The sequence below is a fragment of the Panthera tigris genome, chromosome D1 (assembly GCF_018350195.1).
Source record: "Panthera tigris isolate Pti1 chromosome D1, P.tigris_Pti1_mat1.1, whole genome shotgun sequence".
NCBI lineage: Eukaryota > Metazoa > Chordata > Mammalia > Carnivora > Felidae > Panthera > Panthera tigris.
In genome coordinates this window covers 9,668,855-9,696,800 of record NC_056669.1, presented here as the reverse complement: position 1 = coordinate 9,696,800, position 27,946 = coordinate 9,668,855, and the positions used below count along the sequence as shown (strand labels likewise).

The 27,946-nt window shown below is 40.8% G+C and overlaps 1 protein-coding gene across 3 annotated transcripts; it reads right to left on the bottom strand.

Moving 5' to 3' along the window:
- Nucleotides 1-76: 76 nt before the first annotated feature.
- Nucleotides 77-27,300, bottom strand: HOATZ (HOATZ cilia and flagella associated protein). Of its 3 annotated transcripts, none has more exons than XM_007074866.3 (6): nt 27,184-27,300; nt 22,632-23,105; nt 21,555-21,625; nt 3,229-3,288; nt 2,591-2,643; nt 77-266 (listed from the first exon to the last, which is right to left on the bottom strand). In XM_007074866.3, the coding sequence occupies exons 2-6, from the start codon at nt 22,858-22,860 to the stop codon at nt 209-211; spliced, it is 471 nt and encodes a 156-aa protein (XP_007074928.1). In that variant the 5' UTR covers nt 22,861-23,105; nt 27,184-27,300; the 3' UTR covers nt 77-208. The 3 variants fall into 3 exon arrangements, with proteins under 3 accessions (XP_007074928.1, XP_042815020.1, XP_042815021.1); XM_042959086.1 differs by lacking the exon at nt 27,184-27,300 and adding an exon at nt 25,245-25,372; XM_042959087.1 differs by lacking the exon at nt 27,184-27,300 and adding an exon at nt 24,475-24,718.
- Nucleotides 27,301-27,946: the final 646 nt, after the last annotated feature.

The following is a 27,946-nucleotide window of genomic DNA, read 5'->3' as shown; positions in this document are numbered from 1 at the left end:
ATGATCGTGTAATGCCAAACACAGTAGGAGCCACCAAGTAAAACAGACGCAAGCTTTCAATAACTGGTAAAATCCCTAGAAGCCTGCGTATTTAACTTTTATTTCTTTGTCTATCTTAACAAGGTGATCCGAATGATCCTGACTTAAGAGAAGGTTGTTTCAAAAGTAAAGATCTATGTGAGCCATCCTCTCCCATTTGTCCATCAAGTTAGTCCAAGGCTTTGACCTCCTGTTGGTCTTCCTTGTCTGACTCTGGTATCACTTTCCTGTCGGCAGTAACATGAATCAGTTTTAATACACAGAACTCTGTAGTTGTAAACACAATGTAGCATGGAAACAGCTTTTCAAAGATTCCCCAGTAACTGTCTTGGATTCTGGAGATGCATTAGATTTTGCAACCAAGTATCAACGTGCAAGTGGGAGGAGGGGTCCTTACGCAGTCACGTGGAATTTGAAGGGCTTGGGAGAAGACTGCCCACCCTAAATATATTTTGCTCACCTGAGAGTGACACTTCTGAGATTTCATCATTGATTATTGATTTCTTTGGATTACCCATTGCTTCTTCTAGTCAGACCTCTTTTGAGATGCAAATATTTCTGGGGTGGGCAATAAACATACTGATACTAAAACCTTAGCAGGAACACACTTTCTAGTTCTTTCTGACCGAAGAGGACCTAGATTATCATCAGATCTGTTGCAGGAGCATGGTGAAGGTGTATCTGTGTGTGCAGGGGGGGGGCAGGCTGGGCGGACATGAAAGGATGGAGGGAGGAGGAAGAGGGCAAATTTAAGTACTTTACGATTGTATCTAAAATACTTCAAAAATTTAAAAATGTTTACAATGTGCACTATAAAAGCATCACCTTCTAAATTAGCTAATACTGAACTACATGCTCTTTTTGAGCTAAAATTTTTTGTTACAAATATTTTCTGAATTCCTACATGCAGCCAGTGTGTCAGAAATTGGTGGCCCAATTTCTCACTGAGCTTACAATGCAGTGGCAGACAAGCCCACAGTACGTGAAAAGTTAAATAATTTAGGAGTTAATGAGTTGAGTTGATTATAAAACACGGGTGCAAAGTAGCGTGTGGTTATTTGCCAAAAGAATGGTACAGACAGTGACTGCAGAAGAAGCTCAGGAAAGGAAGATCCCCGTGAACAGAATGACATTTAAGGCTCCAGGGCTGAGGAGGGAAAATGGGTAAGCTCATATACAAAAGGAGTTAGGCAGGCATGTAAAGCATTATCTGCTCAAGCCTGAAATGATGTTGTAGGTGAATCAACATGGGTGGTAGCAGGAATGTTCTGAGCATTCCTGTAAAAATATGCACAGAAACCTGAAGCGCCCAGACCCATGAGCCGATGCTTAGTTAAGTACCAGTCTTCACCCATTAGTTGAATCAGATAAATGAATCTTCCCCTTGGACTAGTTTTGCTTCACCCTTACAAGCTAATTCAAATCATCTGGCTAAAAAGTAAGAAATTAAGTTGCTGAGTATTATGTGGACAACAAAGCCAGGTGGTTAAATGATCTTTTCATTTCTTTCAGAACTTAAAAAAAAAAAAAAAAAAACTAGTGTGGACATATTTTTATTTATTTATTTATTTATTTATTTATTAAAAATTTTTTTTAATGTTTTTATTTATTTTTGAGACACAGGATGAGCAGGGGAGGGGCAGAGAGAGAGGGAGACACAGAATCTGAAGCAGGCTCCAGGCTCTGAGCTGTCAGCGCAGAGCCTGACGTGGGGCTCGAACTCATGGACTATGAGATCATGACCTGAGCTGAAGTTGGACACTTAACTGACTGAGCCATCCAGGAGCCCCTAGACATATTTATTTTTAAAAGAGAATTCCTCTGCTAATATTAAAGGGAGTTAGCCTCAATACCAGTAGGATAAGAACCAAAATTCTATTACTCTCTGTTCTTCCCTGAATACAGTATGCAAATAAATATTTATAAAATTAATGTTGAGTTAGCCACATTAGTTTTCAGTCATAATAACAAAAAATGTAGAGTTTTTTTTAAAATAGGGCTTCTTTTTTTAAATAGGGTGTTTCCTTTAAACTCTTCGGGACCAAGTGTCTCCTCCTGCTCTAACATGATTGCAGGGATAAGGCTATTAACCCCTCACCATGAGGCTAAAGCCCCCATTACATGAACCTAGGTTTCGCATCCTTAGATGTGGCTTTGGTGGGATCGGAGCTGGTAATCGAAAAGACCTGCTGAGTTGTTAAAGACGACAGGGCTGGACGTGGGGAAGGGAGTGGGGAGCTGAGAGGGCATGGTGGCAGGTGGGTACTGTAGCCCGGAATGAGAAAGGAGGGGAAGGGAATGTGTACAGAGATTCAGGCTTCATTTGTTGTCCTGTTTGCACCACTTCATGCTGGCATATTGCCCAGATACGCAAGTGGGCACACAGGCTTTAAAGTGGAGGGGGAGAAGGTTTATTCAAGGCCCTGTAAATACAGTGGGTGGGTTTTTAGAAGATTTGAGGGCAGGGGGCAAAGGGAGTATGAAAAAAGAAGTGCTTCTCTACGGGGGGAATCTAGAAAGGTAAGAATACTTTTGACAGAAGTAAACTTACTTTGCTTTGTGTCCTTTGGCCTTTGGCTTGTAAGGAAGGGAAACCAGCTCTTTCTGAAAACAAAAACAAAACAGAACTCAGAAAGGAAAATTTTTAATTCTTGCGCTGACTGAAATTTCCTTACTTGAAAAAAAAATCTGAGGGAGAATTACCATGGAGTTTACACAGACTAGTTTCTTAAATCTGGAGACTGTGGGGTTAGAAATGTTCCAGATTAAGAGAGTTAGGGTTCATTCACGAGAGCAGGTGTTTGTACATCTGTAAGTTTAGGGGGTGCTATTATTGTTTTCCTATTTTTATTATGTTTCTCTTCATTTAGCATTTGTTTTGGTATGATCTAAGCAAGACCGATCACTGGAAAACAAAGATCAGCACTGCGGGGGCCCATGGGAATATCCTATAGCCTTATATCGTGTGATGGCAGACCCACTGACCATATCACCTTGCTTCTATGCCAGCAGACCTGCGTTCTCTGGAGATGGCAAAACTACCTGATGTCTATATCCTGCCCTCACTCCAGTAGATAGAAGGCTCTGGGCCATGAGTATCCACATATCTGGGGACAATCTATAAACCTCTGGGAATGTGCCATAACTCGCCCCTCCAGATCAATGTATCTGAAAGCCTATCGATCTCACCGAGATCCTTTCTTCTCTTTGTTTTCTTAAGAGTTGGAGAATCTCATCTCTCCTTTTAGCCTGTTTAAAGGAAAAAAAAAAAGTGAGTGAGTCTTTGACTCAATAATAAAGGTTTTGTCTGTGAAGGGTAGATATCATTGCATTTGCCTTCCGGTGTTCTTTGGAAGAATTTAAAAGTATTTAATTTCCATGATAGATTCTCATGTGTAACACAGTTTATTCCAGAAGATGCTACTTTACAAAATAATATGATTTTCACACTAAATGGAAGGGTTTTTTTTGTGCCCATCTAATAATCTAATAATAACCTTTATTAAGACTTTACTACACAAACTATGCTGAGAACTTCATGCACATTATGCCATTATTTTCTTATAATAACCCAGAAGTTCGTCACTACTGTTACCCCACTTGATAAAGGAGGTAACAAGATTTAGTAAGGTTCAATAACGTACCCAAGCCATGAAATGGCAGATCTGGAGTCAGTCCCAGCTCTATTTGACAACAAAGCCCAAGCTATCATCCACCCCACTAAATTGCCATCAGATGGTAGAAAGCCGCAAGATCAGCAAACTCAGACAGCAGGCCACAACCTAAGTCTGTGACAAGACGGCTCTCAGCAGTATGCATATGGAATGGAACCTCATTCTCTCATCTCTCCTCTGCCTTAGATACTGAGACAAGGACACCCTCAGGTAAGTTTTCCTATGTCTTAAAACACTACTTTAGTGTAGGCATGAAGATTTATCAAGATATAGACTATATAAAAAGGGGCAAGTATGGGTACAAAATTTCTTTCATAAAATCCAGTTATGTTCAGTTTTGGAGACAGCCAGGGAGAACATTGCATCTAGAGTATTTGAGAACGAAAGAAGAACCTGAAAATCAGACAAATAAAATTTGTAGCTTTGAGTGGCCAAATAAAATGAAAGCAGCTCTGTTTAGATCAAGGCTACAACCAGGAAATAACTGGGAACAGACACAGATTTGTCATAGCCAGGTAAAAACTCGGAAGTCACCCATCCATCCGAATTGACTGAACACTGCACTCTTTTCCTAGGGCTGGGGTAACGAAGCACCATGAACCGGCTGACTTAGAACAACAGATATTTATCGTCTCACAGTTCTGGAGGCTGTCTCACAATTCTGTCAAAAATCAAGGGGCTGGTGGGGCCAAGCTCCCTCTGAGACGTGTAGGGGATCCCCCCGGCCTCTGCCCAGCCTCTGGTAGCTGCTGGCCATCTGTGGCGCTCCTTGCTTGCAGTTCTAGACCTCCAATCTCTGCCTTCGTAGGCATGTTGCTTTCTCGCTGTGTATCTCTGTCTTCACGTCTTAGAAGGACACTTATAAGGCCCACTTTACTCCGGTAATAACTTACCTTAAGTAATTTCATCTACAGCGACTCTATTTCCAAATAATTTCACATTCTGAAGAATACTGGGGGTTAGGACTCGAACATATCTTTTTTTCAGGGGAGACGCGTTTCCATCCATGACGAGCACCTGTGATGTAACATCACTGCGCTAGGGGCTGAACAGCACAATTCCTGCTTGCAAGGTAATTGCAGACGATACTTTCAACTGTGCCATGAAGGCGTTTGTATAGGCTGCAATCAAGAGACCTGACAAGGGACCCTTAATTCAGACTCGGGGGGTGTGTGTCTCTAGGGGAGACTCAAAGACGTCCCAGAGGCGACAAGCTTGTTCCTCCAAGCGGTGGTCACCAGAAAGCAACAGACACAGGATGGGGATAAAAGCTTTTGAGGCGGAGGAAGCAGGGTGTGCCAAGCCCTGGAGGCTGCTGCATTGCTAAGCAGCAGTTCTTCAGGACGAGTCTTCAGCCCGGACGCCGCTGGCAGGCGAAGCTACAACCGCGGGGTGAGCTCCACAGAGACGCTAGAGGAAAGGAGCCCAGGGGGCAGGAGAAATCAGCAGCTGGGCCAGGTCCACCTCTGGCTTGGCTTTGCCTCGTTTTGCTCCTGTCATGTGAATCTTGCCTCTTATAAGCCTATGAAGTTTTTATTTGGGGACAGGATTTCTACCTTTCACTTGAATTTTAGGTCTCACATAACATCACGGTTATTGAAAGAAAACTAATTCAGGATACTTGCAAAAACGAAGCTGAATTTCATAACACCTGTCAAACTTGCTAGGGACTGGATAAAATAATGTCTGTAGATAAGGACTGGGGATGTTTTTAATGTAGCTGTTCAGTGTTGGTTTCTTTTCCAACTTTTCCATTAGGAATTAATGGCTCCCGTACTGTGATTACATAGCACTTTGTACCTTTATTAAGGTATGGATCTTACTTTCCTTGTTTTATCTCATAGTTGCTACCATGACTCTTTCAGGGTATTATCCTTCTTTTTATCCTTCTTTAGAGCCTAGCGGTGCCTTGCAGATGATTCTCCATGAAGTTTTGTTACGCTGAATTGATTGAGTCACAACATGTGAATGAAACTATTGCTCTAATACACAATTATTGGCCTAAGGGGGAAATTAAAAAAAAAAAAGAAGAGGAAGAAAAAGAAAAATGTTTTAGAAAGTGAAATTAAACAATGGATAGTTCTGAAGATTCTTTATAGACAAAACTACATGATTATTTTGTGTGTAACTATGGGGTAGCCATAGGCAAGTTGTATTGACATAATGCTTCTCACGTACAGACACATATTTAGTCACAAGATCTAAAATAATAGTAAAATTAAAAATTCACCTGTCTTAAAAAGAGAGATGCGTTTATTCTATGATCAGTCCAGACCAAGTGCATATTCATGGTAGGAGAGTCACTGGCTCTGGAGTTTGGCCAGCACTGAGGCACCAGCACCATGGTGTAGAGTGTGCTCTCATGGCATGTGCAACATCACCCAGGGCTCTAATCATAGAACTTTTTTTTTAAGTGAGGGACGGAGCAAGTTGGCTGGGCTGGTCAGCTGGGCACCTGCTAGGGGGGCCTCTACCTCACTCATATGGTGGCTCCCAGCACCCCCTTCCTTGAATCCCTGCTCACCTCATCCCCTGGCCCTGCCTTCCTTGGTAAAAAGAAAAACAAAAACTCAAATAGATTTTATGTTAAAAAAGAAATTGATTTGTCCTTTTATTTCAGGTCCTTTTTTTACTATAATGGATTTTAGTGCCTGATCAGTTTTATAATATAATGCACCAGAAACAAAGCTTTCAGATATGATTTGATTTCTGCTTTCTGGATGTGCTTCCTGGGAATGAATAAGAAAAAACTACCGCAGGCAACCGTGTCATCAGAACAAAAACAGTGCCAACTATTCTAATAAATCTCTGCCTTGATAATTAAACAAATTCAGTGGTAAGAGAAAATCTCTACAATTTAACCTACTAGTAGGGATAAATAATTTACTTGTTAATTTCATAACAACAAAAGACTAATCATTTCTACTCACAGTGTTCTGGTCGTATTCATTAATGGGATAAGAAATTTTTGCCATATGATTTATTAGTTCTTCAAATAATAATATAGGGAGATCAGAATTTAAATTTAAATATTTTAACATAGTATTTTCTTCTATATTTATACATTTAATTTATATACTATTCTTAAGAAAATAAAGTATGGACTAAAACTTGGTTCCAGGAAACTAGGATAGTTAATATCTCATAGATGGTTAATACATTTTGGTGTCACTTCAAGAATTAAAGGGCTTAGTTTTCTCTTTTTGGCTTTTCAGAGCCAAACAACATGGGCGGCTCCACAGACTATGGAGTCAAACACTTGGGTTGGAATCTCAGTTTTGCTGTATGATTAATGGCAAGTAGTACCTTAAATAGCCCTCCCTGTTCCTCCTTTCTTCCCTCTGACAGTAATCACTAACCCACAGGTTAGAGGTTTGCGATCCTGGGCAAAACCAAGAGCCACTTTCTGAGTCTCGGATTTCTCATTTCCAAGCAAGGTTGTTGTGAAAACTGGAGATCATACAAATTGCTTTACCGAATGCATGGCATATGGTAAACATTTAATAAGCGGTAGTCATTATTATCGTTATTACTCTTATAAGAGAAATATTTTCTTCCAATGCTTTCAAAATGTGGAAAAGTGGGAAAAAGAGGATGGATTGCCCATCCTCTGTGGACAGGAGGATACTGATGATTCCATCTCTGGCCTATGGGTGAGCTGCTGGATAGAGTTGGATGGAAGAAAGGGAAGATGAGGAGGGTCAATGAAGAGATTATTTGCCCTTAATTATGCAGTGCAAATTCCTCTGCCCACAAAATTTCCAGTGCATTATAAACTTTCTCCCTAGTTAATCTTCGGTTATACAAGAAACTCTTAATAAATACTAGTCTTTGAAAGAAAGGTCCTTTCTTCTCAAGACCTGGTTCTCATAGGAAAAATCCATTTCTTCTTTGGATTATGATTGAAATTTTTTGACTGAAACATTCATCAGAAATAGCATACGTGTGTAATTCTCTGATTACTTATCTATATTACCAAAAGAATATAGATGACCACAGCATAAGCTGAACTACTGAATTTAATCTTAAGATGATCTTAGAAGAGTACTGAATTGATTTTAAAACCAATTCTTTGCCTAGTTGCCTGGCAACCATCCCAATACTTAGAGAATCTAGAAACTCTTGGAACCAGTAGGGTATAGTAGTTAAGCACCTTGGTTCCATTGACAGATAGACCTGGGTTCCAACTGCCTTTGCTAGATTTTAGCTGTGTGACTTTGAAAGAGTCACTTACATGTTTCAGCCTAAGCTTCTTCATCTATAAAATAGGGGTAATTGTGGTAATTCTCGGAGTTGTTCTGAGGATTACATAAGGAGGTGAATAAAGGATTTACAGCATATGTGCTTTTTTTTAGTTCCCAAAGTATTATATTATACAATGATTTTCCTTTCCTTCTGAAAGGAAAAAAAAAAAAAAAAACAAGAAGACAATAGACTAAAAAATACTGGAGTAAATATATTAATTTGCATGGAAATTTAAATTTTTTACAAATTCTTTCCATTGAATATAAATGCAATATATACTCATGGTCCAAACATCAGAAAATGAAAAAAAGTACATAAAAAATAATATTTGAACATATCCATTGCTGGATCTAAAATCTTAATATAAGTTTAGAATTTTAAAACATGTAGAAAGTTTCATGAGAACTTTAAAGGAGCTCCAAAATAAGCAATCTAAGGATTTAAAAAATTATGCATCAAAGGGAGAAAGGCAGCCAGAGGAGCACTGGGGTAAGTTAATGACCACAGTAGAAAAAGCATGCTCAGCAATGGCACGAAGGTATAACAGGCCAAGTAAAAATAAATGGAGATGTGGAAATAGGAATGAGCTGAAAGATGCTTAAAGATGATGATAAGCCTGTCTTTCCTGGGGCAAGATGTGTGTTTTGGGAGAAGAAGAGTATAAAGCGTAGGATAGTTGAATGGCATCATATTGAGGAACTTGACATAAAGACAGCTCTGGTTAAGCTTGGTTTAGTAGAAAACGGGAACTATGTTTCTGACTACAATATAATTTAGAAAATAAAAAGAGATATCTCAAGAATATTTCAAACATTTGGAAATTAAAAAGTATACTTCTAGATGTGATACACACACACACACACACACACACACACACACACACTGGAATATTACTCAGTGATCAAAAAGAATGAAATCTTGCCATTCGCAACAACATGGATGGAACTAGAGTATATTATGCTAAGCGAAATAAGTCAGTCAGAGAAAGACGCAGATCATATGATTTCACTCATATGTAGAATTTAAGAAACAAAACAGATGAACATATGGGAAAGGAAGGAAAAATAAAAACAGTTTTGTATTTTTTTTTTTTTTTTTTAGTTTATTTGAGACACAGAGAGAAAGAGAGGCCGAGAAAGAGGGAGAGAGAGAATCCTGAGCAGGCTGTGCGCTGTCAGTGCAGAGCCCACCATGGGGCTCAAACCCACGAACTGTGAGATCATGACCTGTGCTGAGATCAAGAGTAGGACACTTAACCTACTGAGCCACCCAGGTGCCCCGCAAACCATAAGAGACTCTTAAATACAGAGAACAAACTGAGGGTTGCTGGAGAGGAGGTGGGTGGGGGGAATGGGCTAAGTGGGGGATGGGCATTGAGGAGGCCACTTGTTGGGATGAGCACTGGGTGTTGTATGTACGTGATGAATCACTGGGTTCTCCTCCTGAAACCAATATTATACTGTATGTTAATTAACTTGAATTTAAATACATAATTTTTTTAAAAAAGCATATTTCTAAATAATTCTTGGGACAAATTAGAAATCAAAATAGAAATTTAGAAATACTTAAAATGGAATAATAATGAAAATACTATCCAGCTTGTGAGGTGAAGCAAAAATAGTATTTTGAGGGATATTTATAGTTGTGCTTATGTTAGAAAAGACATAAAATGGACAATTAAGAAACAAACTGAAAAGAGAAGGAAGGTAGAAAGAAAATAAGAACAAACCCAAAATTGAAGGCAGAAGTGACACAAATCAATAGTAAGGTAGAAGCCAAAAATATGATGGAGAATAGTAAAGCCAAATGTTGGTTTTTGGAAAAAGACTATTAAAATAGATAATCTTTTGGAAAAACCACTGAGAAAAATATACAAATGATTACAAATGAATAGAAGCAATAACTAGATCTACAGCAGAGATTAAAAAGATGACTAAAGGGGCGCCTGGGTGGCTCAGTCAGTTGAGTGTCCAACTTCAGCTCAGGTCATGATCTCACAGCTCGTGAGTTCGAGCCCCGCATCGGTCTCTGTGCTGACAGCTCAGAGCCTGGAGCCCGCTTCGGATTCTGTGTCTCCCCCACTCTCTGCCCCTCCCCTGCTCCCACTCTGTCTCTCTTGCTCTCAAAAATAAATAAGCATAAACAAATTTTTAAAAATGATGAAAAAACACTATGAATCCTTTACACCAAGAAATTTGCAAATGTAGACGAAATGGACAATTTCCTAGGGAAAAAAAAAAAAAAAACTTAGCAAACAGATCCAAGAAATAACAAACAGTCTCATCCATCTAGAACACAAAAACAAAATAAACAAGCAAACCAAACCTATACTACTCACTCAGTTTAGGGTCATATTTGTAATTTAAATTTTAATGATGACTGTAACGTTGGTCACCATTTAGCTCATCAGTCGGGTTTGCCTTGGCTTGAGTTGGGTCTAATTGTTGTTGCTATTTACCACCTTTAATAGCGTGTTGGCCTCACTTAGTTAGCTTCTATACTGGAGTCTTTTTCTAGGTTTCCAAGAACTATTGCAAAGGGTCTGTATAGCTGAAAATATTCCTGTCCCAGTGGATTTTTGATAGGGTTCTGGTCGAGAACCATTGATCCAGACCTTCACCATGATGTTCACCTCTTAATCTATACTTGCATAGAGAGGCGGTATTTACCTGCAAGGGTTAACTAACTTTGGCCACACGTTTTTGTTGAACTTTCCATAGTTGATATTTCCAAATTTATTTTCAGTGACAATTTTTTTTTCAGGTGGTACATAAAATAGGATTATGGGGAAACATTATGAGAGTCTCCTTAACAGTATGGGCAAGCCAATCTTGATTGTGTCTTTTAATCGGGACATGGGTACCTGGGGGACGGCGCCTTTCGTCATCTACTCATCATGTCTGGATGACAATCTACATCATTTGATAATCTATACCATCACCCTTTTACCCTGTTAGTCAAAGCATCTCATTTAATCCTAAAGCTTGGTTTATACCTGGCTGTACTCTAACCTTTCAATTATGGGTTAAAAGAAAATAGAAAGGGAGAGCAGAGAAGATAAAACAGACTTTCACTGAGTCACTGCTGGATGACAGGCCTTGTGCAAGGGATTACTCATTAAACCCTCATAACACAGTGAAATGGGTATTATTATTATTACTGCTTTACAGCTAGAAAGAACTCAACCACATAAAAATTAACCACTTTTCTTGGGGTCACGTAACTAACTAGTAACTGGCAGGACCAAGGATTCAAACTCATTCCCAACACTGTTTGTTTGACTCCATATCCTCTGTTTCTTTTGCTACAGTACTTCGAACACATCCTGGAGATTTTGGAACACTTACACACACACACACACACACACACACACACACACACACACACCGTGACAGATGGCTTCTTCATTCAGTCTTCATTTTGAAAATGAAGAATTAATTCGGATTAACCATGGTGAATAAGACAAATGTAGTCTGCTCTCAGAAAAACTTTATATTCTAGTAGAAAATGGGAACACACAGAGTGGGGAGCTAACCCAGCTTGAGGTCAGCTTTGATCAAAGTTATTTATTTTATGCTACCATGTAGCACTTTGCAAAAAGTGGTTGAAGGGCAACGAATGGTTGAATTACAGTAGTACTTTTAAACTGATGAGCTAAGATCCTATTTAATATAAATATAAATATATTTTTCTAATATATTATAAAAATAATATAAATTCATGATAGGATTTTTGATTAAAAATTAACTATTAAATGGGAATCACACTCCAAATTTATAATATTCAGCCAAGGCTCTATAGTTTAACCACAAGTTAAGGACATTAGCTGATCTTTTTTCTTGAGACTCCTAAATTTAACTTTTAATTCTATGCCTATGATTGGGAGTCCAACAGGAGCACTAGGGAATTCTAGTTCTTGCTCTACAGATGCAATCCTCAGTAGGTTCCATGTCTCTTCCACGTGCCATGCCAACTTGAGGAAGGTGCAAGTTACCAGCGGCTTTAGGTACAACTAGGTATGGGTAAAAAGTCTCACATCTCGGCTTGATTCCAAAAGGCGGTATGTAACTGCTAGCATGTTGATTTTGATAACAGAATGCTTCAACTATGAATTTACTCTATAAATTTACTACCATCCCCTGTGCCTATGAATTGAACTCTGCTCTGTAGATTCTATAATTTCTGTGTAGTAAATTTATACCTGCTATGTAGTAAGATACTGAACTGTTGGACCTTAAATGATCTACTATGTACTTTCAAAGACAGCGTGAATAATCAAGGAAAAGGCTTTCTCCAGTCTGAATTTTAGGAGGCAAACCCACCAGCAGTAATCCACGAGAGTGGATGGAGGATGTCAGAGGGCTATTAACTGGAGGAAGAACGCTGACTGGCAGGAAAAAGATGCATATCTAAGCACCTTTCCATACCTCCTGGAAATTGCTTGATCCTGGCTCAGTTCCAAGCTCTGACATATATAATTTTCATTTAAAAAATGACAGCTTACTAAAATGAGAAAAACATATCAGTCATTACATAAGAGACAGTCAATACACAGTTTTTCTTAAATGTAGATTCCAATAAAATATTAACTTATCTATTGTGAAGAATAAAAAGAAATATATTTTCTTGGTTCTGTTACACATATTTTAATGGAAATCAGTACTAATTATCTGCAGAGCATAGCTCTTGTTTTAAAACATTCACGCAAAACAAACGCACGAAAGTACAAGTGATTTTTAAAACTGCTTAATGTTGCTTTCAAAGGCACTTATTTTTTAAAAAAAGCAATAAGTGAGATTTGAATTTTAATGTTGGGGAAAATAGGAGCACAAAGTGAACATTGCATTTTAAAACTCACTACAGCATAGATGTATTAAGGGTACTTCTACATGAGATTGAATTATAGACTATTGATGGCTCAGTCTGCGATAATTATTAAGGCTTGTCTTCAGCAAACAAGTAACTACTGAGTCTCTAAGGTTTTCATCATATTGATGCGTATAGATAAGGTGAGTGTGTTCATAGTGCTGGCCTCCTCTTTCAGAAGTGTCTTTCCTGTCCTGCCCATTAGGCTGCAAGAAGGAGGGGGTGGGGGACTTCCCACTGGATGGCTCTCCAATCTCATCCCTGGCCCTTAACTTCCCTGAGTTTCGGGCCTGGCAACTCCACCTGCTTCTCTCAAATGCACCCCACACTTGTACAGTCTAAGCTGAATTCTCAACCCCTCCCCACTCCAACAAAACACCAACGCAACACCTGAACTTCATCTATCCGACACTCCTTGTTTCAGAGAACGGCACCTTTTGTGCAATCCAGAGAACTCGGAGTTATCTTCGATAACTTGTTCAGTCTCACATTTCCTATCCAGTATAGGACTTAAGTCTTGGTTATTTTGCTTCCTAAATCTCTTCCAAACCTACTTTTCCTAATCCAAGCTTACCATCACCTCCCAGCTGGATGATAGCAATGGCTTCCACTCTGGTTCACCCCCTTCTGCTCTGGCCACTTCCAATCCATTCTCAGTTCTGTCAAATGTATTTTAATGGAAACCATTCTCTGTATTATAGTCAGTCTCCTGACTTTTCCAAACAAATCCGATATTATCATCCCCCCCGATGTAAAACCCTTCAGTGGCTTCTTATTGTTCTTACGGTGGCCTAAGCTTTGCATTGCTGGCCATTCAGCTTCTGAAATGCCCTGTGCCTTTCGAAGCACAGGGTCTTTGCAAAGCTGCTTCTGCTGTCTGCAATGCTCTCCCCCAAAGCTCCCAACACCCCTGCTTCTGGCCTAATGAATGCCCACTCTTCCTTCAAATCTCCGGTTAGTCTTTGCAGAAATCCTTCCTGTTCCCTTGATTGGGTCAACTCTGCCCTATTCAGTGTCGGCCCAACATCACGTAGAACTCTTTCACAAATATCTCTCTCCCTGATTAGACTGCAACTTTCATATAAGGATAGAATTTGTATCTTTACAACATGTTGGTGACTCCACCACTGGACTCCAGTGCCCAGCACGGTGCCAGGAACACAGAGGTACTCAAAAAATATTTGTTGAGTGAATCTTGGCCAGTTCTTCCAAAACATATTCTCCTAAGTTTTGTCCTCATGATTCATTGTACTGTATGGCTCTGCTTGCCTCTTCTTCCCTGAGCTTGGCCTTGCCTCTTCAGCTATGACTGTTGACTTGCTTACATCTTTTTTTAAGGCTACCAAGTTTTCGGCAGCTTTGGGCGAACATTACGTAAAGTTCAGCTTGGCCCCACCTGACTCTACATTTCAGTATAGAGCCTTACCTGTATGGGGTGGGCCCTACACAATGTTGAATTCAACCTCGCGTTACAGGCGAGTGTCTGTACCCATACCAACATTTACATTATGTCTGCTGGAAGCATTATGGTCATAAACTCCAGAGAATGCAAAGATAATACATAAAACATGATAAGCATCATTAAAAACTATCTTTTTTCTTTCTGTTTTTAGTTATTCAGTGCTCTAAAAATGTATCCTTTGTAATAAAAGTTTCAAGACTTAGATATACTGTCCTAAATAATAGCTAAGTTTTCTCTAATAAGTTACTGAATTAAGGTAACTATGAAAATCTGTCTTTTTTCCTCAAAAGGTTATTTAAGTGTTTATCTCTATAATAGAACAACTGTTTGTAGGTTGATTTTTTAAAATCGTTTTTATTTATTTTGAGAGAAAGGTGGGGGGAGGGGAGGAGCAGAGAGAGAGAGAGAGAGAGGGAGAGAGGGAGAGAGAGAGAATCCTAAGCAGACTCCACATTGCCAGTGCAGAGCCCAACGTGGGGTTCAATCTAACAAACCATGAGATCATGACCTGAGTGGAAATCAAGAGTCAGACACTTAACAAACTGAGCCACCCAGGCACCCCTGTAAATTGATTTCTGAACATTTTTTGACTTGGCTAAAAAAAATTACCATTGGTTAGGGCACCTGGGTGGCTCAGCGGTTGAGTGTCAAACTTGGTTTCAGCTCAGGTTCTTGATCTCACAGTTTGTGGGATCAAACCCCAAGTCAGGCTCCACATGTCAGTGTGGGATTCTGCTTGGGATTCTCCCTCCATCTCTCTTTGCCCCTTCCCTACTCTCACGCAGTGCACACACATGCTAATAAATAAACTTAGAAAAATGCCATATGTCAATTTGTTTATCTTGTATACTGATGGCTTTAAAGTAGTTTTCTGGGTATGGCAGCGGGGAATAACACAAATGTTTAACGTTGTTGATTGTTGGGGAGAAGGGTTTATGCTTCTAGAACTCTGCTTTCTTGTTTATAGCCAAGGCTTTCTCTTGTATCAGAGTTCTAGTACATGAATATTGCCTTCTCTCTGTGTTCAATTTCTTTCTTGTTTCCTTGTCTAGTACCCCAGATACTCCAGGACAGTGGTGCTGCCTTATTTTCTACTCTTGACCCCGAATTCTAATTCCATTTCCATCTGTTGCCTTTTCCTGGTATCACTTCCTTTGGAAAACATACAATGCTCATCTACTGTGACTTTGTCCTATCAACTGTATTTCCACTATTGCCTTGTCAATTATCTTAAAACCTACATAATCCCATTGTGTTTCATCCTACACTCAATAGTTTCATTTAGTCATGTTTCACAAGCAGATAATTAGTATGGGTTCTTGACCAGGTGTATCTTAGGGGTTAAAATGTTTTTATTCTGTTCCTAAGGTGAATGTATATAGAAGACAAAGTACGTAAATCTTAGGGAAGAAAGAAGAAAAGATTTGGGACATGCATTTGGGACATGTCCCTGTTGAACTCTGGGGCTGTGTCTGTATCAGGCAATGAATTCGTGTAAATGATTGCAAATCTCGTCTATCTGATCCCTTTTCCTCCAAGTATGTTTTCACGGACTGTAGAAGTTGCAAAGAAGATGAACAGGGGAACCTCATCTGTCAGCTGAAAATGTTTCCCAAGTCTGAATAATGTTTGAAAACAAAGTGTTTCTATAGATGATATAAAAGAGTAATTCATACATATTTATGTAATCTTTTCATTATCATTTGCTACCAAAATATTTGCTTGTTACTGTGAATGCACAGTCTATTTTTATGATTCTTTCACTTGAATTCTTTGACAAATCAGGAACAACAGGAATTTAAATGACTAAGTATCTTTTGTTGGTGAAGGAGAAACCTACCATTTCCTAAGGTTCTATGGAGGAAAAGGAACTTCGTTAATATTACATTAGAGCAGGATAGCAAAACTAAAAAAGTACTCGATAACACTGTTACTGAGAAAATTTAGGTTTGTCTGGGTAGCCAATTCTGATCAATTTGACAGCAAAGAGGATTTTTTTTTTATGTGAGCATCATGGTAAGGACACTGAGAAAATTTCCTACATCTTTGGTTTGGATCTATGAAACTGATAAGCATCCCTTTTATTACTTTGAAGTATAGGATAGTATATAGGATATATATATACAGGATATAGGATAATGGAGAATGCCGTTAAGGTTTTCCACTTTCATGCTGTTTCATAATTCAGTGAATAAAAGTATTGTGAAGCTTCTTAGATTCTTCTCCTAAGAATGTTCTCATGGCATGATTTGCTTCCGGTTCATGGAAATGCCATATATATGCAAGCTCACTTTTGAGGAAGACTTACACTATGGTCAGTCTTGGCTGCATAGGTTATGTGATAGGATGGACTAAAACCCCATTCCCTATAAAGAGTATATCTGGGATGTTGTTCTGTAGATGAACAATTTCCTTGTAGAAATCTTCAGTTTATACATACTCATGTCAGAACTCTGATTTCAGATGGACATTTCCAATAAGTCATCTATTTATATGACTTAAAATACTGTTCTGATCTCTTCTTCCTTCTCCCAGCAAATGAATTATTTATAATTCTTTTCATAAAGAGATAATCAGCTAAAGAGCTTTCCTAAAGGTGGCAAAACTAAAAAGCAAATTAGTTTTATGACTTCAAAAAATTAGCTGACTATTCATTTATTATAATGTTTGCAGACTACTTTAGAACTCTCAAAGGAAGAATAATGGTCCAGTATAGTGCTATAAGGTTTCCTTTATGGACAGAGTAAGCCATTTAATCTTGACAGACTCAACTGTTTTTGATTTTCTGCCATGGATATCCATCAAAGAAACAGTAGTTGTGATTAATAGCATTTTGACCACTAACCAAAAGCATTTATAATGCATACCTGGAGAATATTCCAAAATGGAGGATAACGTTACAGTTTTTAAAAAGTTCGACAACCAAAAAAATCAATATCAGTCGGGAGAAAAAGCTTTTATAAAGGTACTTTTAAGATATATGGAAATGAAATTTTTAGATTTTTCATTAATTTTAAGGAACAGCAGAAGAAAAAACCTTTCAGAGAATTGATGGGAAATACTTTCCCCCTATTTTAACATGAAAATCACACTAGGTATTTACTTATCAATGTATATGTTCAAGATATGTAGAAGATGCTCTGAAATTAAACAGATCATTGTAAAATTTTTATTAGCTAAAAAGAACCACCCACTGCCACTTTTTTTTCTGTCATCCAGCTAAAATTTCTAGAATGGTGATGGCAGCAACACGAATGGGGCACAATAGACTTAGAAAAATGGTAGAATCCAAAAACTGACTCTATGTTTTCATAATTACACGGAGTCACATTCTCTCCCACCACATAGAGACCCATGAGATAAAAGCAAAACTGAGAATAGAAGTGATGTGCTAACATACTCTTAAAGCCAACTTGCAAACAGATTAGCTTTGGGGAGTATTCTTGCAAAAATTATCAGCCTAGAAAAATTTGCCAGATGGATATACGCAGAAAAGGCTAAACAAACTGGAACCATCATTGTATAGACCATATGTTCACTCATTAATTCGTTCACTTATGCATTTATTTATTCAATCAACAAATATGTATCGTGTTTCAATAACCAGAAAGGCATCGGGCTTAGGCACTATGAAATGACCTCTATTCTCACAGAGGAGAGGTGAATTCACATTTGTCGAAGGCAAACTACGGCCAGGTGTGTCACATGACTTGTATCAGTGTATGAAGTGGCCATCTTTATCATTCCTCTTTTTCTATCTGAGGAAGCTGAGCCTCACAGTTAAATAGGTTGTTCTAGGTCATGCAAATAGTAAGTGGCAAAGTTGGACTTCCAAACTGGCTTTGTTTCTGAAGTCCACTACACCATGGTGCCTGTAATCTGGCAGGGAAGACGGGAACACACACAAAGGCCCATAGCACGGATCAGAGACTGTGATAAACGCCGTGAGAAAGATGTACGTGACTTGCCATAGGAGCATGCGGGGGGAAGCCGTTCATTCTTCTAGCGTCTAGGTCGCCTCTCCCGGCACAGAGAAGCCGGCACTTGAGCTAGGTTCTTGGAGGTAAATGGGGAAGAGCATTTCAGGTAGAGACACCAAAGCGCATTGCAGGTTGAAGAAACAGCTTACAGTCTCACGGGGCTGGAAACAGTGTGTCTCACACACGTTTTATTTACACTACAGTTTTGAATTCTAACTTATTTGGGAGCAGAGCCGAACGGTGCCATGGCCAAAATCATTATCACACAAATGAGTCTCATGGGCTTTGAAGTGAGGATACAGGCTTTGAATCTAGGCTCTGCCACTTACCACTTGTGGGAACCAGAAGATCACTTAAGCCTTGTTGGATTAAATGGGAATCATCGTCATGAGACTATTGTAAGGCCAATAGGAGCTGATACAAGGGAACTGCTCAGCTTAGTTTCTAGCACATGGTATCTACTCACTAAATTGGCCGTTATGGACACTACATCACAGTAGTATCTGAAATATACCGCAGGATTCCTTTGCCTTTTGTACCAGGGCACTGTCTGAACAGCATTCTACTCTGCTGCACTGACTAAGCTCTTCAATGTACTCACAAGGCATAGCTTCAGTGACATTCTATTTCTTTCCTGCGGGCTTGCTGTTTTGTTGGGCCTCTTCTGCTCTCAACAAATAGAATCTTCTTTACTGCATTGCAGACCTACTTGAGCTGATGTCCAATTTGGCAGATATCACAGAATAATCTGTCTATTTAGGCTCCACAAAAATTATTTTACCCATTCCCCACTTCGCTAGCACCTACGGGGAGGCTATGGAGTGTGCCCTAGCCTAGTGGTTGCGAACCAGTTGTGCAGTGCGGGCTACACTGGGGGTGGGGGAAGGCTCAGGAAGGAGGAGGAGAGTGGTACAAGTCGGTCAGGTTATGGTCAGATCGAAAAGGAACTTAACATACTGAAGGATTTGGTCTTCATCCTGCAGAAATGGAGAGCCAAGGAAAAAAAGGAAGTAGGTGGATGGACTGAGTCGTTCATCTCCCCACTCCCCGCCCCCACTCCTATGTTGAAGCCTTAACCCCATGTGTAACTGTATTCTGAGAGAGGGCCTTTGGGGGGGGTAATTAAGGTTAGATGAGGTCATAAAGGTGGGGCCCTAATATGATCGGACTGGCGTCCTTATAAGAAGAGGAAGAGACACCAGGGTTCTCTCCCTGTGCCATGTAAGGACCCGGTGAGAAGCTGGCCATCTACAGGCCAGGAGGAGAGGTTTCATCAGAAGCCAACTCTGATGGCACCTTCATCTCAGACTTTGAGCCTTCAGAACTTTGAGAAGATAAAATTCTGTTGCTTAAGCCACCTAGTCTGTGCTATTTTGTTACCCTAGCATGCTGATACAGAAGGAGAGAAGCGTAACTGGATTTGGGTTTTAGGAAGACAACCGGTGCACTGTGGAGGACTACTCTGCATATTCTTTGGTCAAATTGATACATTCTTTGAAACTCAGCTCCTTTGGGGAGATTTCTTGATTCCTTAAGCTTCATTTTGATGCCTTTCAATGTGTTCCCACAGTGTTATGTGCATACAACTATCATGATGATGTGTCATAATTCTTGTCTTTAGTTGGCTGTCTCTACCACCAGACTGTATGCTCCTTTAGATCACAGACCACAGCTTTCTCTGTATTCCCAGCATCTGGTATGGTACTTGGCGCTTGGTACTTCTCAATAAATATCTGTAGCATTAAGTAATTAATGTAGAAGAACCCGAGGCAAGGAAACCAGTTCTAAGACTACTGATATAATAGTCCATTAGCAGGGGTGCCTGGGTGGCTCAGTCAGTTAAGCGTCTGACTTCAGTTCAGGTCATCACCTTGTGGTTCGTGGGTTCAAGCCCCACATCAGGCTCTGTCCTGACAGCTCAGAGTCTGGATCCTGCTTTGGATTCTGTGCCGCCCTCTCCCTCTGTCCCACCCCCCCTTGTGCTCTCTGTCTCCGTCTCTTGAAAATGAATAAACATTAAAAAAAATAATTCATTAGCAGAACATGCAACTGTAACTCACATCATCTTAATTGTTTGGCAAAAGGTGATAAAAATTGACAATAGCTTGTCTTTAATCTTTTATTTTTAGTATCTTCCAAAAATGAAATTAAAAAGTATTGAGGAAGTTGACTTGAATGATTTTTACCTCACTAAAAATTAGGTTCCATCCCACCCATTAAGTCCTGGTATAAATACACAGTACCTAATAGCCTCAAGAAAGAAGAAAATGCTGACTATTTATAATCACCTCATTTGTTTGGAAGAATCACCAAAAATCTATACAGTGAATTAATGTAATCAGCAAACTGAAATGCATTATTCTGTAATCTATGTAGAATTCCCGATAAGTCTTTCAGAGTTTGCCAGTACACCAATGATTAAAGATATTAGGCCCAAACCAATCTTCTATCTTTGCTTTTATAGTGCAGCAGCAGTTACAGGAATGGAATTTATCCATTAACCAAACAAAATGTTCCTATAAATCACCATATTAATTGAGGAGTTAAAGTCTGTGCCTGTGCCATTTAAGCAAAGGAGGGATGTTGCCAAAAAGAGATATGCTCAGTGGATTTGACGGTGCTAATGTGTTCAATTTCACCCTTTAGTCGCTGTGATTCTAGATGACAGACTCATCCCTCTGATCATTTAATTCTGACCTATTAAGATAGCCATTTCTATTAGATTTTTCCAGTTCTTACAACGTTCTTAGAACACTGTATATGGTTTGGGGATTTATTGGATGGCAAACGTGTGAAGCCATTTTCCCCCATTTCCCTCTGATTCTGTGGGCTTTTGCAGAGACTGAGAATAGCCAAAACTTAATAGAAGTTTTTAATCTTTAATTATAATTCTAACAAAGGTTCTCTAATTGCTCAAGCTGGCATACAAGAAGTAGAAAATTTTTACATACTTGTGTTTAGAAAAGAATAACTATATATATATATATATATATATATATATATATATACTTTTTAAACGTTTTTTAATTTATTTTTGAGAGACAGAGCATGAGCAGGGGAAGAGCAGAGACAGAGGAAGACACAGAATCCAGAGCAAGCTCTAGGCTCTGAGCTGTCAGCACAGAGCCTGACGTGGGGCTCGAACTCACAAACTGTGAGATCATGACCTGAGCTGAAGTTGGGCACTTAACCGACTGAGCCACCCAGGAGAATCAAATGACTAGGCTTATTTAGAAAATAATAATGAATTTCTAATGAAAATCAGATGACCTTGAAATATTGGCCTACCTTTTGGAGATACTTTTCTTTCTCCTCAGATTGCTGAGTCTTTAGGGTGTCAGCAGTGATGTCTGGACTCTCTAAAAGAAACAAAGTCAAATTCAACCTGAAATAATTTTATCCTGATTTTATAATAAGGTTGATATGAAACTGGATAAATATTAAAAGGTAATAGAGCGGGAAGGTAGACACAAATATGTACTGTCTTGAAACTTTATAAACCAGATTCATAAATAATCGGAGACTGAATAATTGGCTATGGCCAAAGGGAACCTCTAATGTCTTTAGAAGGTAAGACAAGAGTCCAGAGACAAGAGAAGGTCTCCGAAGAGAACATATTTGCAGTATCAGAGCTTCCAATTTCTATATTCCTATTCAATGTGGTAGGGAATTTAGACATTCTCCTCTGGGTAGATAGGGTGGTCTCTGAGACAGAGCTTTGGTATGCAATTCAGAAAGTTATGCCAAAGTGTAAAGTCATCTCCTTATACCTAGTACATAGTTTCTGAAGAATCTAGGAATCAGGATGTTGAAATGCATAAAACTTGGTACTTAATGTTTTTTCCAGCGAAAAAAGGCTGGAAGTAAATTTTCTCTAAAAAATACGAAGGGGAAGTAAAGCAATTATTGGAAAGACGACGGCATGAAAGGTATTTAAGCTCTCTAGACCTATAAAAATTGCATAATAGCAGTTTGCACATCTGCTTACTAATGTCTTACACGTCTGGGAACTTGGCTCCCAATATTGATTCTGCTTTCAACTTTCTCGGAGGCTTTCCTGTGTGAACTTGATTACGTAAACACCCCATTCAGTCAACATGTAACGTCCCCCCAGATTATTCTCTACCGTTTAGCCAAAGAGCTGCCATAACTCAAGAGATACTTTCAGATGTGATGTTAGGTGTAATAAATACACCAGTGGTGCTTTTGGGGAAGGAGTGCTGAGAAGTTTGAGAAGCTGTGGGTATAGGGTTTTAGACATGTGAAACGAAAGATTCTTATTTTAGAATTCGGTTCTGCAGTTACTTCTGGGAGGAGCTCTGCAATCCTCCAGGTTGGTGATGATGACAGGAGGCATCCACTCACCAGTTGCACCGCCCCTGGAGGCCCTAGCCACCGGCAGACGCTGACTGCTACCTCTGGACAGCACCAACTGAGATTCGTTGGTGGGATACATCGACGCGGCCACCCAGAACTGCTTGGCCAAGTTGGAGTCCTGTTCTGAAGATCCCGTGAACACCAGTAATCCCTGAGGGCAAATTTCAACGGACTCCTTTAGGCCAGGGCGACCTCTGCCGCCGGGCTTTGTTTCCATGGCAACTCAGGACGCTTCTCCAAGCTCCCTCGGCTTCTTTCCCAGCCCCGCCTTGTAGAGAACGGTCAGATTGGCAACAACCACGCCAGAAGTCCTTAGTTTTCCTGGATAGGTGTTGGGGTGCAGCGCCTGCACATGGGCTATCCGAAAGCCCACGTCTTCCGGGCCACAGGCTTTAGGGTCGGTCCAAGCCTTGCGAGTCCAGATAGCAGAGTCAAAACATCAAGTTGGGGGCGTTTCTTGTCCTGTTGGGAGTCAGTGGGGCAACACTTCAACGCTCTCACATCCCCAGACTTCGACCCACCTCCCACCCAGCTCCCTATCCCCCAAATATATCTAGATATCTAAATAAAGCTTTCAATTTCTTTGCTCTGCCACCTGAACCCACCCCCTCCTTCCACACCAGATTGCCACAGCTCAGCATGCCCTATGTGGATATTGGTTGGAGAATCCAACAGGGAGGCCAACCTCCTAGCCCTAGGGGAGCCCAGAGGTCCAAACGGGGCGATAAGCACCTAGGTGTAAAATTTTTGTTAAAGAGTTCCCTCCGCCCTATCCTTTCAGGGAAATCTAATGGAAGAAGCTGAATTTAGATCCTAAGTGCATTTACTCATCAGTCCGGCTAAAAGCTATGTGCTCTGCAAGAGTCTTAAGTGATTACTTAAAAGAAGGGGCTATGGCTCACGTGTGGACTCGGTCCAAATAAACTGTGAAAAATGTTCATGTATTCTTATAAAAAAACCATTATGAAGTGTGAGCGAATCACTTTCCTGGGAGATTTCGTTAATCTAGGAACAATCTCACTATTTCAGCCAACAGCAAAGTTGTGATTACCATGGCAGGAATTGACACGGATGGCCTACAGCCAACTCAGGAAAGGAAAGGGGACACCTGGTAATAACCACAACTTACAACTTGATGGCACTTTTTAATCTTTCAAAAATTTTCATACAGCCTCACAAAAAGATAGTTTCAAAAGTTGATAATCACAAGTCTACAGAATGGCAATAGATCAACTAAGCAAAAAATTATATTCCCCAATATGTCTAAAATTTGGGGGGGTTAAGCACCTCAAGGAAGTTGAAAAATTATAAAAACATATATATATATATATATATATATATATATATATATATATATATAATACATTGTATATTTAGCAGCTAAAATACTGATTTCTCTCTTGGCTAAGCTATTCATAGGCAATGGGGAGTATCTGCGTATTCCAATCCCCCTCCCCCACCCCAAACACACTGATGTGCATAGGCAGCTCATTTGGACGATTAACAAATCTTTTTACCTGGCCGTGTCGTTAGTGATTGGTACTATTAGCAATCAGCTAACTACACTGCCTAGTAACTAGACTCACAGAGGGGGTAAAAAAAAGTTCACTTCCATCACACACTGCAGACCAAGTTGGTGCCCCAAACGTGGTGATAGGCAAATCATGGTGTCAGTTGTAGCTCCCTTGAGTTGGTGGGTTGGTGAAAATGACCTTACTCATGAAAAAAAAAAAAAAAAAAAAAAAAAAAAAGGCACAAGGGATCACATCATACAGCATTAAACGTCAAGTTCGGGGCTCGTCCCCTGAGTCTAGAAGTCATTATAGCTTACATTAATGCCATTCAACTGTCCAGATGTCGCCCTGCTTGCAGGAGATTGCCCACTCTCGCAGTGACGCCCCGGAGTAGCTCACAGTTTAACTGCACGGAGCAGCGGCCGACCCCCTGGGGTGCAGGCATTTCCCCCGAGAGCCGACCATGTGCTCCGCGAGCAGCGCTGTGTCCCGCAAATGCTGACGCATCGAGTCTCGAAGCGCAGCTTTCTCCCAACGCTCGGGATCCGCCGCTTGCCGCCGAGGGTGGCTGGCGTCCTCCGGCCCGCGGGGCGGCGGGTGATGCTGTGCCTTGTTTTGATGGCAGTGGAGTTAGTGATTGTGAGCACCAGAGTACAATCAGCTAATTACACTGCCTACAAACCGAGCACCGGGCGCCCGCGGGCTGCAGCTCCCGGGAAGGTCGGCGGTGCCCACGCCTTGGCCCCGAGAGGGGGCCGGGCCTCGTTTCCCCTCTGGCGACGCCCGACGGTGCCCGGACGCGAGGACCAGGGCGCGGGGTCCCGGACTCCCCGGGTACCCTCGCCCGGCCCGCGGGATGCGCTGGCCCCTGCCCGGGCCCCCGCGCACACTTGGCGTGGCAGGGCCAGCGGGCAGCGCTCCGAGAGGACCTGCACCTGCGGGCCGCGCCCTCCCTCCCCCCACCCCCAACCCTAGGTGGCTTCATCCCAGCCTCCGCCGAGGCCCCGCGCCGGTCCTCCGTGCCTCCCGGGGCCCTCCCCCTCAGGTTCCCTTCCTTCTCTGTACGCTTTCTGGGGCCGGCTCCCACCTCCCTCACTCCCGGGTCCGGTGCGCCCCAGAAAACGTTTCTTCAGGCCCCAGCCCGAACCCTAGAGCCGGCTCTCTCAACCCCGTGCGCCCCGCAGCTCCGAACGGCCGAGTGACCGTGGCCGTGGCGGGCCAACCGCCCTTGGAACCCCGAGGCGGAGGGGGCGGGGCGCGCGCGAGGTGGGGGTGGGTTGGGGGAGGGGCGGAAGCTGCCAGAAGGGGCCGAGGGCGGGTCCTTGCGGGGAAGAAGCCCTGGAGACCGAGGCACAGATTCCTGAGAAGTTTCTCTTCCTGATAGGGCAGGAGGGACAAAGAGCTCCTTTTCCCCTACCCCTCCCCAAGAAGCCCCACACGCCCACCCAGTTTTCATGCCCATCTCCGTCAGAGAAAACAACTTGGCCTGGTACCAAATTGTAGGCTCTAATTTTCCAGATGGAGATAGGCCTGGGTGGCCTCTGGCTTGTGGGACGACTGCCTTTGAGAATCCCGCCCGCACCCTTGCCTTCTCCTTGGGCTCCTTTTACAGTCTTGGAGGGCCATGCAATGAGGTGGAGGGTTGGATCTTCTAGTCAAATAGCCAGTCAGCCAACTCGTTAGTTAGATCACAGCTTGGGCCTCACATATTCATTTAATTTCCTGGTATATATTCAGCACCTAAGGTCACTTACTCTACCCTCCATGTGTATAATCTAGGTGGTAACACAAAGTGAACACATTGTTTATCCCTCAAGGCAGTATATAATAAATTACTAAACTGGGCAGAAATAGAAGAGGGTAGGTTGGGTATCAGTGAGAACTGTAATTGTCAGGGAAGGTTCATGGAGGAGCTGAGGCTTGAGTAGGTCCCCCAAGCAAGACTAAATCTGGATATTCAGGGAGAAACAATGTCTTGTGACCAGTTACATTTTTCTTATTCTCACAACTCCACATGTGATAATGTAGATGTATTTATGTGTGTATTTGGAGTAGACTGGACAAAAAGGACAGTTCGAGAGGATTTCTGGGGGACCTGTAGGAATACTTCTTGTCTTACTTACTCCATGCCCTCTTTTCCTTCAATGAATAAGTCAGGAGAGGATAACCTCAGTTTAGTGAAACTCAGTTGGGAGTAGCCCCCCACTCCCCACCCCCAGTATGGTCTTCACGCATCTGGTATAGAACACTCACTGTTGACCCCAAATGCTTGGTTCTAAATTATTTCCCACAGAGGAAAACTTCCCAGCTATAGATTGATTCCCTAAACCCAGCAAATGGTTTCATAGATGCCTCTAATAGCGTGAATTAGGAGCGACTCATCTAGATCATTCAAAACAAATTCTAAACTCATACTATTAAGCCACCAGAAGAACTTTCCAATGATGAGTTTTCAGTATTATAGCATTATCTTTCAATATGAACACACATTTTTTGCCACACGCATCATTTGTTCTGGCAACACCAAAGTGAAGAGTAAGAAACCAACTTTACTGTATCAAATGTATGGTACAGAAAACATTAATTGTCAAGATCAACTTATAAAGTTAAATTGCAAAAAACAGGTCATTTATAACTAACAATAATTTGCATTCATCTTACGGTTGGGAGAGGCACAATGTTGTGGAACATATTACACAAATCCCTCACGCTTCTTTAACACGTACAGTAAACCAAGCCATACTGGGCAATAGGCTGGAATCAGAGCTTATTAACCTGTGAGCTTTCTAAAGGTAACTATAGAGCCAATTTTGTATTTTGTAGTTAAATATACACGCATAAATAAGTGCAGGAGCGAAATAGCTTTCATTCCATTAACAACATGCAGACTTACAAGTTTTGGTTAGGACGTAATTATAAAAGCAGTTCTGTTTTTTCAAATTGCGAGTCAATTTACCCAATACAATATTAAATACCTCTTCCTGGTTGATGTTTTAGGATCATTAGTTGCATCTAACATGTCTTACCTGAGTTGGATTGCTGCCCTCCAAAGCACTGGTTGCAGTAGATGCCTTGAAACTTATATTTTTAGAGCTGTTCTTCAAGGATGATAAAAAAAATAAAGAAAACATATGTAAAAGTCATCAAGATGCATTGTCTCCAGAAATAGATTTTTTTTTTAAACGCAGTTCATTTTGCAGGTAGTGCAACTAAAAAAAGTAAAATAACAAGAAAAAAATGTGTCTTTTTTTTTTTTTTTTTTTTTTTAAAGAATGCTTGTTCTTAGGGTTGCTGTTGACTTGGCCTGTAGTTACTAGAGAAACTCCAAGGATCTCATTCCCTTTATGGTTCATGTCTAGGCATGCCTGGAGACCAGGGAGACCCATGATTTAATCTAAGTAAGAATGCTTGTGGTGTTTTAAAATACCAAACAGAAGATTGCATTTGTTTTAGACAAAACCAGGAAGGTACCTTTCAGGGAGAGTGTTTACTGTTTTATTGAATTTCTGAGCTTTTGGTGATTAGGATGATGGGGAAGGAGTGCTAAGGGGAGGCAATGAGAGTTAATGATCAGGAGGAAACCCAGAAGAGTATAGAAAACATACACCTTCTGCTTTAGCTTTGGAGAATTTGCATTGGTTAAATTTACCACTCCTAGATGAAAGACTAGAGTGATGGGGATTGGGAATTACAAAAGGTGGAGACAAACTTACTTTCTTCTTTTAACACACACACAGACACCATCTGAACATATTCTCTGTTCCATAGCTTTTGAAGGATGCCGTTAGA

What these genes read in the sequence shown, in the direction of transcription:
- HOATZ (XM_007074866.3), bottom strand. Translation starts at nt 22,860, where the DNA reads ATGGAAACAAAGCCCGGCGGCAGAGGTCGCCCTGGCCTAAAGGAGTCC. An exon ending in AAAGAGAAGAAAGGATCTCG is followed by an intron (nt 2,644 to 3,228) that starts GTGAGATCGATA and finishes TTTTGTTTTCAG; the next exon opens with AAAGAGCTGGTTTCCCTTCC. An exon ending in GCCAAAGGACACAAAGCAAA is followed by an intron (nt 267 to 2,590) that starts GTAAGTTTACTT and finishes TACTGCCGACAG; the next exon opens with GAAAGTGATACCAGAGTCAG.